Source organism: Carettochelys insculpta, chromosome 19, assembly GCF_033958435.1.
Source record: "Carettochelys insculpta isolate YL-2023 chromosome 19, ASM3395843v1, whole genome shotgun sequence".
In the NCBI taxonomy this organism is placed as follows: domain Eukaryota; kingdom Metazoa; phylum Chordata; order Testudines; family Carettochelyidae; genus Carettochelys; species Carettochelys insculpta.
This window is the reverse complement of record NC_134155.1, coordinates 7,632,764-7,650,611: the sequence shown is the minus strand read 5'-3', so window position 1 is coordinate 7,650,611 and position 17,848 is coordinate 7,632,764. Positions and strand designations below refer to the sequence as shown.

The 17,848-nt window shown below is 39.7% G+C and overlaps 1 protein-coding gene across 3 annotated transcripts in view; it reads right to left on the bottom strand.

The window, feature by feature from the left end:
• The window catches only part of USP32 (ubiquitin specific peptidase 32), a 175,327-nt gene that overhangs the window by 74,194 nt on the left and 83,285 nt on the right, over positions 1 to 17,848 (bottom strand). For all 3 annotated transcript variants that reach the window (XM_075013828.1, XM_075013829.1, XM_075013830.1), the window contains exon 5: positions 10,049 to 10,208. In XM_075013828.1, coding sequence (XP_074869929.1) covers positions 10,049 to 10,208 — 160 coding nt within the window. The remainder of the gene's footprint in view (positions 1 to 10,048; positions 10,209 to 17,848) is intronic.

Sequence of the window (17,848 nt, the reverse complement as noted above, 5' to 3'; positions counted from 1 at the left end):
AAACATCAAGTGCATATCAAACTACAACCTTTCCAGAGTATAAACTACTCACAGTCACAGCTCATGTAAGCTCAGTAAGTCAAGATCCAAACCACCCTTTATCTATTATTCAAAATATAAAATTGCTTGAACTTACAGTAGTATTACAATAATTTCTTTACTAAACACCTAACTAGAAGAAAGATTAATGGAACATTTGGCAGGCATATGGTACTTGTAGAGATGTTCATCTACTATACTGTAGAACAGTTTGAAACTTCATGCACACTACTGAATAGAAGAAAATCTTAAGACCATATTAAAACAGTTTTGTATTTGCTTCCTAAATATTCTCTACAAGTACACTACTTAGTCAGGGTAATGAGTATTTCAACAAGTGTACTAAAAACAATTTTTACTTACCTAATGGTACAATTCTCTTTGGTTCACAACAACAGAAGCATACCATATTCCCAACATTTTAACTAATGCTTGTCTTCTGTTACTGTTCACCATGACACTCTACAAGTAAAATCCAGCTCCCATCCACATAAACAGCTCTTCATTTCCCAGTAGCTAGCTGTGATCTAAACAGCGGATGACTAAACAAAAGTATTTTTGCACAAACACTTGCTTGTTTGTTACTTTCAAATTTATAGAAGATTCTAGGGCTTCCAACCGAGAGCAGCTTAAAGTGACATACAATGACCCAGCAGCTAAGAGGATAACAAGGTGGTGAGATGAAGATTAAACCTCGATATGGGTTTTTCATGTTGGCCTAAAGCTTACTAGAATATCCCTTCCTTTTTATTATCTAACAAAATAAAAGGTAGATGTAAGGGACTATATTTCCTGTTTTATGCCGGTTTTCGCATTGTGCCAGCCATCTTAATATCTAAGCATCTACGTTGTAGATGCAAGACTGTATAAATGCTATGAGGAATATAAATGCTCTGACTTCATGACATACTGTCCCCACTAAAAATTTAAGGCATATGGCAAAATTCAGAATACTGATTCATACTGTAGTACGGTAGTTTTCGCATTTGCAGTGCAACTGCACAGAGCTAAACGTATATTTCAAGAGAAACGTTATCATTTATAACCAGCATATTTGAGTATCATACAGAAATACTGGTGTTACAAATGCGGTTATAATGATCAAAGAATATTGTTTGTAAGTCTAGTTCCGCAAAGTCTTTAACTGCGAGTGAAGCTGCCTGATAACTCAATATCTTTTCTTATAACAAACTCATATACTAATATATCTTTGCATAAACTTATTCAGAATTTTGAACCCGCTCTCTTCAAAAAGTTCCTTTCAGAAAGGCATTGCTTTAAATGTGTGCTCTCTTTTACCCTGCATTTGTTTATCAGTTAGCTCTGTTCATCAAAGGCTTATCTCAGTATACAAATTCAACTAACTACATTTTTGGGCAGATAGTTATTGCTGAGACATCTCAGAGGGTCAAGAAAGGATCTCAGTCATCAATCACTTTTAAAGTCAGCCTCACTTACTCCTATTTGTTCAGCTATCACAAAGCAGCAGTATTTGCAGCAATGACTCTGTAAATCAGACAGTCTCTGTATGTACTACATTTGAATTTCAGTCCTGCAATCACTTTTGCTTATGCATGGTGACAGTGGTCCAGTTATGCATAGCACTTCAAATTAATTTTAGCATAGTAGGCATCCTTCAGTCTGCATAGACTATGGATCGCGCCCTTTAAAGTTTCAATTGAGGACTTCATTTACGGCGTCTATTGTGACTTTGAAGACCCACACGAGAGTGACAGTCCTTGCTGCATCTCTTGCAGATGTAGTGGGTGTCTGGCAAGTCCTTAGTGTGCTTTCTGTGCGCTCACTTCTCCTCTGCTAGCTGTCTGATCGTCATCTCACCCTTCTGAAGGCCCTTGTGTAACCCCTGCCTCCATCTGCTGCAGTCATCTGCTAGTTCTTCCCAGTTGTCCAGCTCGATGGCTACCTCTCTGAGGTCTCTCTTGCAGACATCTTTGTAGCGCAGCTGGGGGCGTCCAGGAGGTCTTTTGCCGGAGGCTAGCTCACCATACAGGATGTCTTTTGGAATCCTTCCATCATTCATCCTGTGGACGTGGCCAAGCCAGTGGAGTCGACGCTGCCTGAGGAGGGTGTGCATGGTTGGGATTCCAGCTTGCTCCAGGATGGTGGTATTGGTCACTCTGTCCTTCCATGATATTCCAAGGATGCGCCTGAGGCAGCGCAAGTGGAAGACGTTCAGCCTCTTTTCCTGGTGGGCATACAGGGTCCAAGTCTCGCTGCCATAAAGGAGGGTGCTGAGGATGCAGGCTCTGTAGACTTGCATTGTGGTGTGAGTGTACAGCTTGTTGCTATTCCACACTCTCTTGCTGAGTTTGGACAGAGTTGTGGCCGCTTTTCCGATCCTCCTATTTAGCTCAGTGTCCAATGACAGGGTGTCAGTGATGGTGGACCCGGGGTAAACGAACTCATGGACGACCTCTAACGTATAGTTGTCAATGCTGATTGATGGGGATTCAGCAACATCCTGACTGAGTACATTTGTCTTCTTTAGGCTGATGGTAAGCCCAAAGTCCTTGCACGCTTTGGAGAACTGATCCAGTAATTTTTGAAGCTGGTCTTCTGTGAGAGACACTACAGCAGCATCATCTGCGAACAGTACGTCTCTGATGAGGACTTCTCGCACCTTAGACTTAGCTTTCAGCCTTGCAAGGTTAAACAGTTTCCCATCAGATCTTGTGTGCAGCAAGATGCCCTCTGTTGAAGATCCAAAGGCAGGCTTCAGGAGGAGTACGAAGAAGATCCCGAACAATGTCGGAGCAAGCACGCATCCTTGTTTGACGCTGCTCCTGATTCTGAAAGCATCCGATAATGCGCCATCATATTGGATGGTTCCTCTCATGTCTTCGTGGAACGACTGGATCATCTTGAGTAACCGTGGAGGACAGCCTATCTTGTGGATTTTAGCATATACTCAAGTATATTGCTGAAGAGAGATGACACTATTCCTGGCTTTAAATTTAGGCATGTGCAAGTGCATTACCGAACCAAAGACTCTATAAAACTGGCTGACTGGATTATCTGAGAACTCTTCCCTGCTCCTGAGTCAATATATTTATATATAAACACTCCAAATATACCAGCATCTTTCTAGACATGTATTGTGAACCCTAATTAAACAATGGCCACAATTTACATTTAAAGAGCCATCCTGACCCTCCCCTCAAATCACTTTAAAAAGATGTACTTAAAGGCATTTACAGCCATAGCACTTCCACTAAAGAGTGACCAATGCAGTTCTGCAACAGCCACAGGGAATCAGAAGCAAGGTGCTACAAAAGGTAAATGAACATGTAAAGAGAAAGTAGGAAACAATTTAAGTGCAACTGGATGAATAATTTTAGGCTTTTATAATCCTTATGCAAACACAGAGAACTGAAATACTGGAGTGATCGGCAGAAGTGGTATTAAACAGCATACTGTTATATTAATAGGCAAAGTGGTATAAAACAGCATACTGTTATATCAATAGTAAGTTGACCAGGAAGTAAGGATTTAGAACCGTGGTGCCCAAGTAGTTCTGAAACATCAGCCACTACAGTAGCTAATGCTATAGCAAACTAGCCACACTACTCCTGTCACAGTAAAGTAATGAACACCTCAGATGTGTCACACAGTGAAGTCTCATGTGGCAAAGAATGTTTTTACCGAAATACTTTACTTGGTTCCTGGAGTGCCATGCAATGTTAGAAATTTCATATGCACTGCTTAATTATTTGCAGTGATTTGAAGGGTATTCCATTCTCTTCCCACTGAACACTTGGACACCATTACAAATCCTGCATGGGATTGTTCTAGAGTACAAAGTAAGTCTTATCTACTTCCTCATTCTTAACACTCCTTTGTAGACTACAGAATGTAAATAAATGTTTTAACTATATAACCATACAGTATTAAAAGAGAGCTATGCAGAAATATTAAACAAAAAATTGCCAGTTGAGAGCCCTTTTGACCTTGCAGTTAAGCTCCACTCCTGATTTATGGTGTCACTAGAACTCCTTTACAGGATTATAGCCTTGCTTATACACTTAGTACTCTTACATTTGGTATTCAATAAAACCATGTTAAAAATCAAGAGGTTACCTACCTATTATACTACACAACTCTGACACATTTAAATTTGGAACTACTGGCTGGGTAGTCACTAAGAGGAGAATGTAACATTCCTCAAACCCCTGCAAGTCCAGTTATATTTTATGCATTCTCTCTCACAAGTGTGGGTGTGTGTGCGCCCTAGTGTGGGTGTGTGCATAAATATACTAGGCTAAAAGTTACTCTTTTTCTCAGCCCATAACATCTTGTAAACACTATAAAATTAAACCACAAAATTATTCTGCTAGCTTTAGACTCAACTAACTTCTATTATCTGACATTTATGATTTAGGTGAAATGGAACAAAATTTGATTAAAAATGGCAAGTGTGTGTAACATACTGTGACTTCAAATTTTCATTTATAATTGTGCTGAGAAATGTAATTAAACTCATCTGCATTCAAACATAAATGTTATTTGCAAATGAAAAATTATAATTCTTTTACGTTTCCTTGATAACGTGGCTCATTAAACAAATCTAAATGGAGTCATTGATGCCTTACAATAAACGTTTGCTGTATGTTTCTAAATCAATGTTAATAACTTCCACTATTTTTATCGCAGCAATTTTTCATGTCCACGTCACATTATTAAAGAAATTTAATGGAAAATAAGAAAACAGAAAGATTGGAGCCTATTCAAACTGTGAACCTACAGGGGGTATCCTATGAACTAACAGCTCAAAGTTGGCATCTAGGAAATAGATTAGTAAACCTTCACTAGTGTTATACTGATTACACTAGAACAGAATTTAACATGAGCAACTCTCCATTATTCTTGGCTAATAGTATTTACTTGTGTGTTAAAAACAGCCTTTCAGTGATTTGTTCCCTCAAAATGTAAATATCCCACCAAAAAGCACCAAAGTCACTCTCCACTCAGGAAAAAAACCCACTCTCTCACAGCAGCACTCATTTTGAGGGCAACTGTATTAAGAACACATTGCTAAATAATCTTTACTAAAGAATAGAGAAGTTTAGTTATAATATGCATAACAAAATAATGAATAATATTCATACTCCAATACTTCAATCTTCAAACTGCTCACCCCATTTATATTTTAATTCCTGACAAAACTCTGTTCTGTACATCACACAATGACATTTCTTTTTGATCTCTGGCACCAGTAGGCAAATCATCAACAGCATCATAGAAAAGTAGTAGTTTACAACAGCCAGCAGAAGGCAGAACAGTTCACCATCTTCTGACTCTCATTAGTGTGTTCCAGTCAATTTTCCACATTCCAATATTTGCTATGCTATTTGCAGCCTTGTCACTTTCCTTTTCTCATTCTCATTTGCTACACTTGATAGAATAAATTTTCCAAATTATTTACCCATTCTACATTTCAATTTTATCCTGAAACTACAACCTACACTTAATTAGCAATTATGTGGCTGTACTAGATTAAATTGACTACAGTTTAACTTTGCTACACAGCTGTGTGTTCTACCGTTCGAATCACTTTTATATGATCAAAGCAATACACAGAATTTTAAACTCACAGCTCAGGTCCTACATACAGCTGAATATTTAGGAAAGCATCAGCTATTGTACTTTTCTAAACAGTTTTTGTTGATTCTTTTAATCCTACCAACGGAATACAATTTTTCTTGGATTACATTGGTGGCAAATGACTCAGATTGGAAAACAAGGAACTGCCAAAGTTGCTATGTATCCAAAAACTCTTTGTTAAGACAAATGGTTCAGTTTCATGATACTGCCTCTTTCCTGTTGAAACACCAACTAAAGGTTCTAAATAAATATTTAATGGTATTTTAAAATGTCACTTATTTTAACCATGGAATTTTTTAACTATAGCTAACAGCACAAGCTGCTACACTGTAGCGAACAGAGCTTGAAAGTTCCAAAACTAAACTGAAGTCACGGCTCCAATTACTGCCAGGACATATGCTGTAACACTCATCTGTTAATATAAAAAAAAATCTTTGGCACTAAATCAAACACATTAAAATTTCACCAGTATTAATTCTTCTGTTCTTGAGAGGCAGAGAACAAGTTGGTTTCAAGGTTAACCCTTTCAGTTTAGACCATTACCAAGTCAACACTCAATCCTTAAAGCTAGCAGAAAAACGCCAACACTTCTGGAGAAAGAGGTTCTTGGGAAGTGGGTTGGGGGGAGGATGACATCTGTGAATGTGGAAGTGGTAAACTGGAACTGAGATAGTGTAGCTCAAGCACGTCAAACGTACAGGCGTCCAGCAGCTCCAGCCCCAGGAACCCGGCCAGGGCTGGGGAAACGCAACAGCCCTGGGGCTGGTAGCCAGCTGGGTCACAGAGCACCTTAAGTTTATATTTAAACATATATACATATAAGCAAATAATTTTACACATCACATTTTATGAACTATTAATAACATCATAAAATAAAGTTAACATTAACTATTAAATTCTCAAATTAAAATTATTGTATTATTTTTGAAACAAGACCTGAAAAAAATTATAAAATATACTTAAAACATAATCTATAATAAATAATTACAACTTTCCAACAGAAGTACATTTTCTTTAGTGGCCCTGAAAACTACAAGTTTTCCTTTGTGTGGCCCTTCATAGGCTTTGAGTTTGACATGCCTGACTGAAGACCTCTGAAAAGTGGTGAAGGTGAACGGGACAAAAGCCATTAACTGGAAAACTGAACCTACTGCACTTCCCCCAGAAGTACAACCAACCAAACCAAACATTACATTGTTGAAATGCGAATTTAACCTTATCGGTGTAGGACAGGTCATCACAATCAGAAAAGAGTTCAACAGCCCATAGATAGACAGGTACTTGTGACACCGATATTTGATAGAAGCCAGTAAAGTAATTACTCCAGAACAACCAAATGTAAGGTGAGCTTATCTAGACAAATTTTTCAAAGAGTCCACCTACTTATTCTACCTAACCTATTAATTTGCCGTAATCTGCTTCTCTCCTCCCGCCCGCCACACACACTTTACTGATCATCTTCTTAAGAACAGCGCTTGTGCATGAAATTTCTTACAAATGTCATTGTTATCAGAAAAATGAAAATTATTCAGCTAAAACCAGTTACCTAGGGCAATGGCACAGTCTCTGTCTACTTTGGGCCATGATTAAAGATCCAAGAAAAGGCCTAAGAAAACCTCCTCTTATTAAGTTTCTTGTTGAGAGCTGCACTCCAAACAAAAGGGAAACAGCTGGAAACTGAAGGCAAAAAAATAAGCTAACAGGGACAGTGTAACAAAAACATACACCATGGAAACATCATCATCTACATTAAATTTAGTATAAAATATAAAAATAAAAAAAAATGGGGGGTACTCTACTGGTTTATTAAACTGCTTCACATTTAACTAAAAATCTCTCAGCAATTAAAGCTGATGAAAGGAGAGAAAAGGATTAACTAGCTGTAATTGCTCTTTGAGATGCAATGCAGGTGCATACTACAAGGTAAGCAGTTTTCTGATATGGAAAGGAGAAAGAAGCAGATACTAGAGGCTCAAAGGGAGGCCCTATTAAGGTTCCACAAAGGAATTGGCTATTGGAGGAGGTGGAGGACACGTCATTCAGTTCATGAACTTTGATGCCACTGGATTTGAAAACACTGCTCTATGAATGGGACTGTGGCTACCCTATACCTCAGGCTGTCCTGATTCATATTAAATTCCTTAGGCACCATGGAAAGGGAATTTTCCAGCAAGGCAGAAGTTTTCCAAGAGGACAATGAGGCAGTTTGCTGCCCCAGCAATGGGGCCTGTTTTTGCACCACAGGATGTGGGTGGAAAAGCCCTGAAGGTTCTTGGAGGAATGGGTTTGGTGCTCACATGCAACTGTGATGGTCTGCAACTGGGAGCCACTATCACAGTCAGTGATCTCGCTTGAGGGTGGCGGGGGTGGGATGCCAAGGCATCAGACTTCCAGAGCCAAGGTACAGGACAAGGATTCCAAGAAAGCCACTGGATATATGGATAAAGCATTGGTGGACAGCAGACACCTGGTCAAAAGCCTATGTCTCGACAGCAGGACAGATGCTTATGCTCAATACCAATGAGATCCAAGGGCGATCTCTGGTACCCATTAAATGACCAAGGGGAAGATAACCCAAATGTGGACTTTGAGAAATCTCAGAGGCTCTCTAGTGACAATGGGACAGCCAATCCCAATGGGGCAAACAAAAAGTCAGTCTCATCTGAAGCCCAATACTGGGGAGGCACTAGTGCTGAAGGAGAACGGGGATTTAGCTCTGGCAGAAGTGAATGAAAGACACTCCTGCTTGGTACCAGGAGAGGCATCAGTACTAAGGTGAAGGGCAATGCCAAACTCCAAGGGATCTGCTGCCAAGACAAAGATGGCACTAAAAGGATACACCAACATTGAGGGGGTTAGCATTGGCCTCAATGCCAGTATCTGATGCCTGAGCAGTGCAAGCCATGGTGCTGGCAAGCCCTGTAGCTCTGTGATACAGCAAGAGGGTGCCAAGCATATAATGTGAGAGCCAGAAGCAGCTACGGCACCAGTAAACTCCTCAACCAGTGGAGCATCTAGTACTGACATGCAACACTGGTCTGCTGACACTTGGGACCACGGGAAATTTGGCCACAACCATGAGAGGTGGTCATCCAATGAACTAAAACCATGCTGAGTGACAGATGAGAGTGCTCTGGATTAGAGAGGTTCAACCTGTACTGACGTGTGACCTTAGCTAAGTCATTTCTCCTATGTGCCTGTTTCCTATATCACCCTTTCTGTTCAAATTGTAAACTCTTAGCAGTTTCCAGAACCCCAACCTCAGCTGAAATCTGTAGTCACTAACACAATGTAAATGTTTGTATTACATTTCGGTGCCTCCCAGTTGTACACATTTGCAAAGAAAACATACCACTGGATAATCATTAACAACCAAAGCAATGTACTGTATTTTCAAGTGATGGCAAAGACTTATGCAGTTAAGAATAGGAGGATTTATGAGAGTTATTTAAATCTTAGTAAACAGACTATATTTAAGTTTAGAGCACAAACAGATTAAGTGACTTGTTCAAGCTGACACAGGAAGCCTGTGGCAGAACAGCAAAATGAACCAGACGTGGTTAAAATATTCAGCAACATCTTAATCCAAGATTACCCTTCCTAAAAGAAGGCCCAACTAATCTGAAAACTGTACACGAGGCTTATCTGTCTACCATTTTAATGTTACTCCAGACGACACTGTAATACATACAATTTTTAAAATTAGAATAACTTTAGTAGAAACAAAAATTTTGGCTAAGCATAATGTAAACTCATCAAGCTCTATTCTACATTCCATCAGAAAAAACAGCACCTCACATCCTCAAAATAATCCAAGTATTACTTTAGGATAGTGTCAGAGAAAGAGTTCCATCTACATTTTTTGAAGATATTCTCTATATGTAAGTACTGACTGGGTTTCACTCTGTTTAGTTTAAATAAACTATACATAAAGCTGAAAGTGTGTTTGCTGCACCAAGAAATACAAACATTAGGAGAGACCAGTGATGTTTATGAAATGCTATTTACAGAGCTGTACCAATTTTTGTGATGGTTGGTGCACATAAATGGGAATCAAATTAATAACACTTTAGGTTTAAGTTTTTATAAAAAGGAACATGCCAAATGGTGCAAAATTTCAAAACAAATGTAAGTTAGCCAACACATTAAAACAAGTCTTATGACTACAGTACTGTTTCCTCTAAGAACAAATTTTTTTAAGCACAGGCAACAAAAAACATTTTTAAATCGGTGGATCTGTATGTAGCATAATTTAACAGAGCAGTAGAGAGCTGACGAATGACCGGCAAGAGGCAAAAGTTAAAGTTTATGAATTCAGGTTAGCAAAGGCCAGGTTTATAAGAAAGATACCAATTTACAAAGCAAGAAATGCCAATTAATTACTTACAGTGCGTGACTCCGGCCAGAGTTTGATAGAAGGTAGGGGTGTCGCTATCGTCGGTGAGAGTCACATATACTCCTCCAGAAAGCAGCCAACGAGAGAATGTGAAAGCATCTTTGTTCTGCAATAACCAATTCTTGAACTTCTCATAATTTACCTTTTCACCCTACAATAAAAAGGAAGGAAAATTTAAGAAGCAATTCTCATTTTCTCCTAGAGCAACACTACACATGGAATTTCAAGCTCTATGTATGAGAAGGTGCGACAGCCTTCTTTAAAAACAGGTGCTGAAACAATGTCCATGGGACCATGTCAGGAGCCTGCAACCTGTTGCTCTGGAGCCACATGGGGCTCTCTAAAGGACTTTTTATTTGTGGCTCCCGACACCATAACTGCAAAGCTTAAAAAAAAATTCTGGTAATTTTCGATTAACAGTGAACATCTAAAAGCCCAAAAATGAACAATTCATATCTAATTGGCAAACAACATGTGACTGAAATGTTGGATAACTCCCCTTAGCAACCTCTGGAGAGAAAGAAGGTTCAGGAGTGAAAGTCAGGAAGACAGCGGTATAAACACACATGTAAAATGGAAGGAAACAGAACATGTAAGAAGTTTGTGAACATCCAGCAGTAAACACGTATTGTATTGCGTACACGCTGTTCCTAAACTAGGGGTTAGAAACCCATGGTTTGACGTTATTTATTAATGACCGTCTCGTATTCCCCAGATGCACTGCGACTCCTGAATTATTGACTTTTTTACCAAATTAGAAAAAGTGGCTCTTCTTGCTATTTGGTTGCTGACCCCTGGACCATGTCAAAACTTCTATCTTGCCCTGAAATCATAGAACACTAGAAGTGGAAGAGATCTCAAGAGGTCATCAAGTCTAATCCCCTGCCCTCACAGCAGGACCAAGCACAATCTAGATAATTTCTGTTAGATATTTATTCAATTTGTTTTTAAATACCTCACACGCTGGAGAGTCTACCACCACCACAGGCAATTTATTCCAGTACTTAACCACCCTGACAGGAAATTTTTCCTAACGTGCAGCCTAAATCTCTCCTGTTGAATTTAAGCAAGACTAAGAGGAGAAACAGTTGAAGACAGTTGGCAATTTTTCAAAGAAAGATTCCTAAAGGCGCAAGAGCAAAACCATTCCTCTGTATAGGAGAGAGAGGCCATTACCTACCAGCTATGGGTTTACTAAAAATCTACCTACCTGAAATCCATTGTCTTTATTTTGCTGTTCCCTATTCTACCACCCCCTAGAATAATGAATTTTATCATTTCACGATTACTTACACACAGCCAGTTTCTCCCTATTTGTGAAAAATCAAATCTAAAACAGCTCCCCCACCAGTAGCTTTCTCTACCTTCTGCAATAAAAAAAAAAAAGTCTCCAATGCATTATAAGAATTTGTAGAATAATCGGTGCCCTGCTGCATTCTTTTCCCAACAGATGTCCAGATAGTGGAAATCCTGCATCACCATCAAGTCAGTCCTGTGCTTGGGATGTTTTTGTTAGTTATAAAAAATCTGATCCACCTCTTCTTTTTGGTGTAGTGATCTGTAGTAGACCCCTACCATGACACCTTCCCTGCTTTTTACCCGTTTTAAACTTACCCAAAGACTCTCAATAAATCTGTCTATGTCCATCTCAACCTCAGTCCAAGGATACACATTTTTAATACATAAGGCAACACCCCCTCCCTTTTTCACTGCCTCTCCTTCCTGATCAACCTGTACCCTATTATAGCAATATTCAAATCATGTGTATTATCCTACCAAGCCTACACGATACTATGTCAAACTTGTATTTATTTACTAGCATTTTAAGTTCTTCAAGCTTATTCACCATATTTCTTGTATTCGTATACAGACAACTTAGAAAGTGATTTGATTTGACCCTCCAATTCTGCCTTGTCTCTCCTTTATCTCTGCTATTATAGTCCATGTGTCCTCCAATTTCTACCCTATCTCCCACAAAGACTGAGAAATGAGAGCCTCAGGTTCTATTCCACCTCTCCTACTGGTAAATTCACTTAAACCTGTCTTTGTACAATTGGGATAATATTTTCCGACATTCTCAAGGTTTTTATCAACTTTAATATATTTTTATTATAACTGATAAAATAGTGAGCTCCCCAGATCATACATTCTGTATAGGAGTACACAATATAACCTGCTACATCCAAACTGTGAAAAAGTTTGGAAGCCCTTTACCAGAAGAAAACTAACAAATATTAACAGGACTACTGAAGTTCATGGGTGTCACCATAACCAGCACATTAGATTTATGCAGCACCTACTGATCCCATTGATGCCAACATATTCCGCAATATATGTATAAATCAATGCACAAGTCACAACCAATGAAGATTTCATCCATCACTGAAGTGCAACCACTTTCAGAGTGAAAAACAGCAGCTAGATAATATACAGTAATATCACTACAGAGTAGGGAACAGAATGTAGAAAAATACTGCCACAGACTACAAAGCCTGAGGTAGGCAGAAAGTCACTATCTAAACTGGAATCTAGTCAAGACCTCCAGGATGGCAACCTAATTTGCAAGAGTTGGTAAGAATCTTAATGGCTAGTCTAGGTTTCGGATTCTTTATCTGAAAGGCTAAAAAAAAGTTCACTGACAACATAACTGAATAGGGTCTTTACAAATATGATAAAGTCTGTTATTTTAAACTAGTTCATGACTAAAATAGTTAATTACAATAAATAGCAATAAAGGAGATTGAGCTATAGACAGTTTCTATGAGCTGCACACTACCTGTAATTATTTTAAGCACGTAAGTTTTTGTGTCTATCATGATTCTTAGTAAACTGAGCAGCAGGTGAATTCTAAACTTGCTGATGCTTAAAGCACATCTGTTCATTACAGACTGCCACTTATACGCTCCAGATGTCTATCAACAAATCCTGTCTATCAATCCAGGACCTTCATGGGTGTCTACATAATTTGTGTGTGTATTTACAGCACAAGCAAAAACGCCAAGAGTTACTACCACAGAAGGCAACTTTTCCAGGTAAGTTTCAGGTTTTTAAAAAACTCAGGCTATGTCTACACTAAAAGTAAATCACTTGCCGATATGTCAATTCTAGCTATGGCAATTACATAGCCAGAATTGAGATATCTGCAATTGACTTATCTAGCCATCCTCACTGAAGATGGCCAGTGGGAGAGTTTCTGCCATCAACATCCCTTACTGCCTCTGAGGCATGCCGGGGTCAACTGCCAACCCGATAGGTCAATTTCATGCATCCCTACCAGATGTGCAAAACTGAACCATGAAAGATCAACCCTGAGTGGGTTGATCTTCCAGGGTAGCATAAACATAACCTCTAAGTTTAAATACCAGAAGGGACATCATCTACTCTAACCTTCTATACATGACATGATATTAAAATTCTAGTTACTCCTGTATGAAGCTCAATAACTTGTGTTTTAACTTCTGAAGAATTTGTTCCAGAAAAGCATCAAGTCTTGATCTGAAGATATCAAGAGCTGGCAAATCCACCATTTTCTTTGGTGGTTTGTTCCAATGGTTAATCACCCTCATTGTTCAAAATTTGTGCCTAATTTCTGATCTTTGTTTCTCTGGTTTAAATGCAGCTGCTAGTTCTTGTTCTGCCTTTTTCTGCTAGATTACAGTCTCCTTTAGTACTGGGTATTTCTCCCTATCAAGGTAACAAAATGCCATCAAGCCATCACAATCTCTTCTGATGAACTAATCAGAATTCAGTGTGAAGCGTTTTCTCAAGCCCTTAAATCATTTTTGGGAGTCTTTTCTACACCTCTCCTGTATTACAAATGCAGTACAAAGAGATTTAAACTAAAACCAATGAAGATAATTTAATGCTAAATAAGGATGTTCTGGGAGGGGTTTTTAATGCAGTTTAGTCCACTTCAAATTCACACCTTTTGTTAATTTGGATTAATTTTTCTGCACGTTCCCATGTAGACACACTTGCCAGCTCATAAACAAATTGAACTGATGTGACAAAGTGAAAGTTCCCTTTAAAAATATGTTTTATTTAGAATAAAAGTTATCTAAAATGGCTACTCACTGTACTATGTTTTCACTACAGAACCATGGAAGAAATTAAAGTTTTCCTGTATCTTTTCTGTAGTCAGAAGTAATGCATGTGAAATACTTTATTATTATGTGTATTTCCACAATTATGTTCATAGGCTGACAAGTAAAACGATCTTACCACCTCAATTTCCCCTTTACGGGAAGATGGTTATTTTCCCACTGTGCCCAGATAAAATGTAACACATTAAAATAGAATGCAGTAGAAATGAAACAAGACTGTTTTCTAAAATTAAATATGTCCACTTGAGAATTACTGAGTTAGTTTTAAGCACACTTCACTGGCTGTAACTCTCAAGAGTTACACCCTGTGCAATCTTAGTAATGTCAGTAAGAATTTTATTTTATATCTTCTCCTCTCAAAATATTCTCACAACAGAATGGAAAAAAGCCTGCAAATAAAAATAGTAAATTTTGACACAGTACATGCTTTTAAATGGTATTTGTATATTTGAAACTATAAATCCTGAGTTCTCATTTCAATGTTTTTCTATTTACAATAAATCCTGTACATTGGTTAGTTTTTGAGGCTCCCTACACCTATTTTTAGCATAACCAGTCCTTTGCTTTTCTAGACGTTTTATTATACTCACACTACAGAATTCATTAATTGTCACCTAGAGGGATTTAGGATTTCACTTTTTGCCATCAGGTGGTCAATTTTTTTCTTCTCTCTGCTAGGAAAGGCCAGTCACAACAGAGAACACAGACATAGCACAACAGATGCAGTTCATTTTAATGGATGTGTCATGGCCAAATCCTTGTGTATTGTTCCAAAATTCAGCCCTAGAAGTCTGTACTTTACCTGCAAAAGTGTACAAACATCACAGTTAAGCCCTTAACACATGGATAGTCTGCTAATTCAATGTTTTCTTCAAAGGTTGTTAAAGTGGCAGAAAGTTTTCCTGAATTTTTAATGGAGCTATAAACATCAAGACTGTCTGGGAAAAGAGCAGGTTCCTCCCTGTCTTCTCCCACTCCCACCAGATACATACTATGAATCTGTGTTACATAAGGCACAATTTAAAATTTAAGCACAGTACTAGAACTGAACTTTGTTGAAAACAAAACGATGATCCGCTCAAATGGCTACTTAGAATAAATGTTCCTCTCCAGGGAAATCTTTAGTAAAAGGCGAAAGATTTATCTCAATATGACTTAGTTCAGATTACAGTGTTCCCTCTAAGCTGTGCAACTGCAGCAGGTAGAGCTGTCTAGCAGGGAGCAGCTAGAGCCAGCACAGGGAAGCCCCTCCCCTATGGCTCCAGCAAGGAGCCGCCCAGGTAAAACCCCAGCCCTCTGCCCCACCTTGAGCCCCCACACCTCTGAGCATCCTGCTGTGCCCCACCTCCCAGCCATGAGACCTTCCCCCAATCCTGGAGCCTCCCCCGCTCCACTTAATTCCAAAACCCCCTGCTCACCTCTGGCCACAGAGCCTGCAAACCCAGCCAGACACCTTCCACCCCAAACCTCTGTTCCAGCCCCAAGCCCCTTAACCTCAGCCCCACCTGGTGCCTGCACCCCTAGCCAGAGCACTCTCACTCTTGCACTCCAACCCTCTGTCCCAGCCCTGAGTCCCCTCAGCTCCACCCCTGCCACATGAATTTTGTTACGTGCACTGATAGGAAGGTGATGCGTCACACATAACCTCCACATCGCACATCACTTCCACACAGGTTTGCGTAAGAAAATTCATACCACTCAGACGGAACACTGCTTCAGAAGATAAGTTTGTCTGTTTTCCCGTAATTGCAATAAAACCATTTGATAGCACTTAATTTAGGAAACATGCAGGATATCAGATTATATGATCATGATGATTGTTTCTAGCCTGAAAGTCTACAAATAAGATACAGTTTCTAAGTTAAGTAAACAAAGTTTGCTACTACTCAAAGTATGACCTCACAGAAAATAGAAATGTTAACACAATAAAAAAATTTGTACTTTCTTAATAAGTTTGGTTTGGACGTAAGTACTTAATTACTGTTTTTTATATTCTTTTCTCATTGATTACAGAAATCAAATTATAGGTTTAACCTTTCTAGTCTGGCACCCTTAGGACTTGACCAGTGCCAAATGAGAGAATTTGCTGGACCACAGGAGGTCAAGAATGTCTAGCAGGACTACCAGCACTTCCAAGGCTTACTATGCTCTTAGAAGACATGTAGAGGTAAATTACAGCTAAGTAACAGCACAGAACACTGAAAGCCAGGTCTGGTGGCTGTAAACAAACTTTATGGGACCACGGGAAACTTGGGCACACCCATGATAAATGGTCCTTCAGCTAACTATAATCATGTCTAATTACGGAAGTTGATGGACGAGAGAGCACTGAATTAGACAAGTTCAACTGGTAGTTGGTTGGTATGACAAACTGCAAGGTGGACAGCATTTGGTGCAAAGCAAAGCTTCCCCCTTAAAGAGAAAAGGAAGTTACCTGCACATTCAGCTTTGGAATGGAAAATTACTTCAAGCAAGTAACAGGACTTGCTACAAAGACTTATTAAAATTTAGTCCAAAATACTTCAAAACCTATGACAATATAAGCATTACTGATAAATTTTACTTTTGTGTCTCTGAAAAAGGACTAAAAATACAGGTATACTTTCAAGCTTATATTTATTTCTCGTTAAGCACATTATAATACTACAGAAAAGAATAAAGCCCTCTGTAGACGTTGCTCTCAAAAGAGTAAATCCACCTGCCCCACAGTGGAGAAACAAAATTTTCTTACTCTCCAAAGGGTGATATGAAAATGACCTTCTCTCAACAACAGACCAGTAAACCCAGTTAAGAAAGTTATGCTATCCTGTTTCTCTCTCTTAAGGAGATCAATTTAAGACTGGAAAACTCTATCAAGCCAGATAGCCTTGTGTCCTCCTGAACCATTTTCGTAGGTTATCCTAGACCATGGTTTCCCAAACTGGGGGGGCGTGAAGAAACTCCAGCAGGGGGACAAGGTGGCCCAGCCCCCCGCACCCCTGCCATCATTCCCCTACGCCAAGAAAGAGCAAGCCTTTGCTTCTGGCTCTCAGCCCCTGCCGTTTTACACGGGCAACCCAGTGAACCCACTAAAACAGCAGGCAGCCGAGGAAGTTCCACATGGAGCTAGCTGTTTCTTGCAAAGCTGAGTGAAAGTGGGTTGTGGGGGAAGAGGAGGAGGGGAATGGGGTTAGGTGGTGGGCTAGGGGGTGCCTGGTTTGGGGAAGGGGGATGGGGTAAGAGCAGGGGGCTGGTAGTGCCTGGCTTTAGGGAAGGGGAGGGGCTCAAGGCAGCTAGCCCCAGCAGCATGGGGCTCAGGCTGGCAGATGGGTAGCTGGCCCTGGCAGCTTGGTGCTCAGGTGGCTGGCCCACTGCTTGGGTGGGCAGCTGGTGCCGGCAGCAAATGGCTCGAGCAGCTGGTGGAGAGGTGGCTGGCCCCGACAACGTGGGACTGGGTCAGCTCAGGCGGGAAGCTGGCAGTGCAAGGCTCGGGTGGGCAGGCTGTTGGCAGGGGCAGCTCTGGCAGCTGGCAGGGGGCTCAGGCAGCTGGCCAGCTAGGGCTGCACCAGGCACCCGCAAGGGGCCAAGAAAAACCATTTGTACTTATTTTTAATTTTAAATAACATTTTTATATCAAGTTTTGGTTATATTAAATTACAAACTGAGTTTTTTGTTAAAAGGGGGTTGGATCACGGTAAAGAAGAGGGGG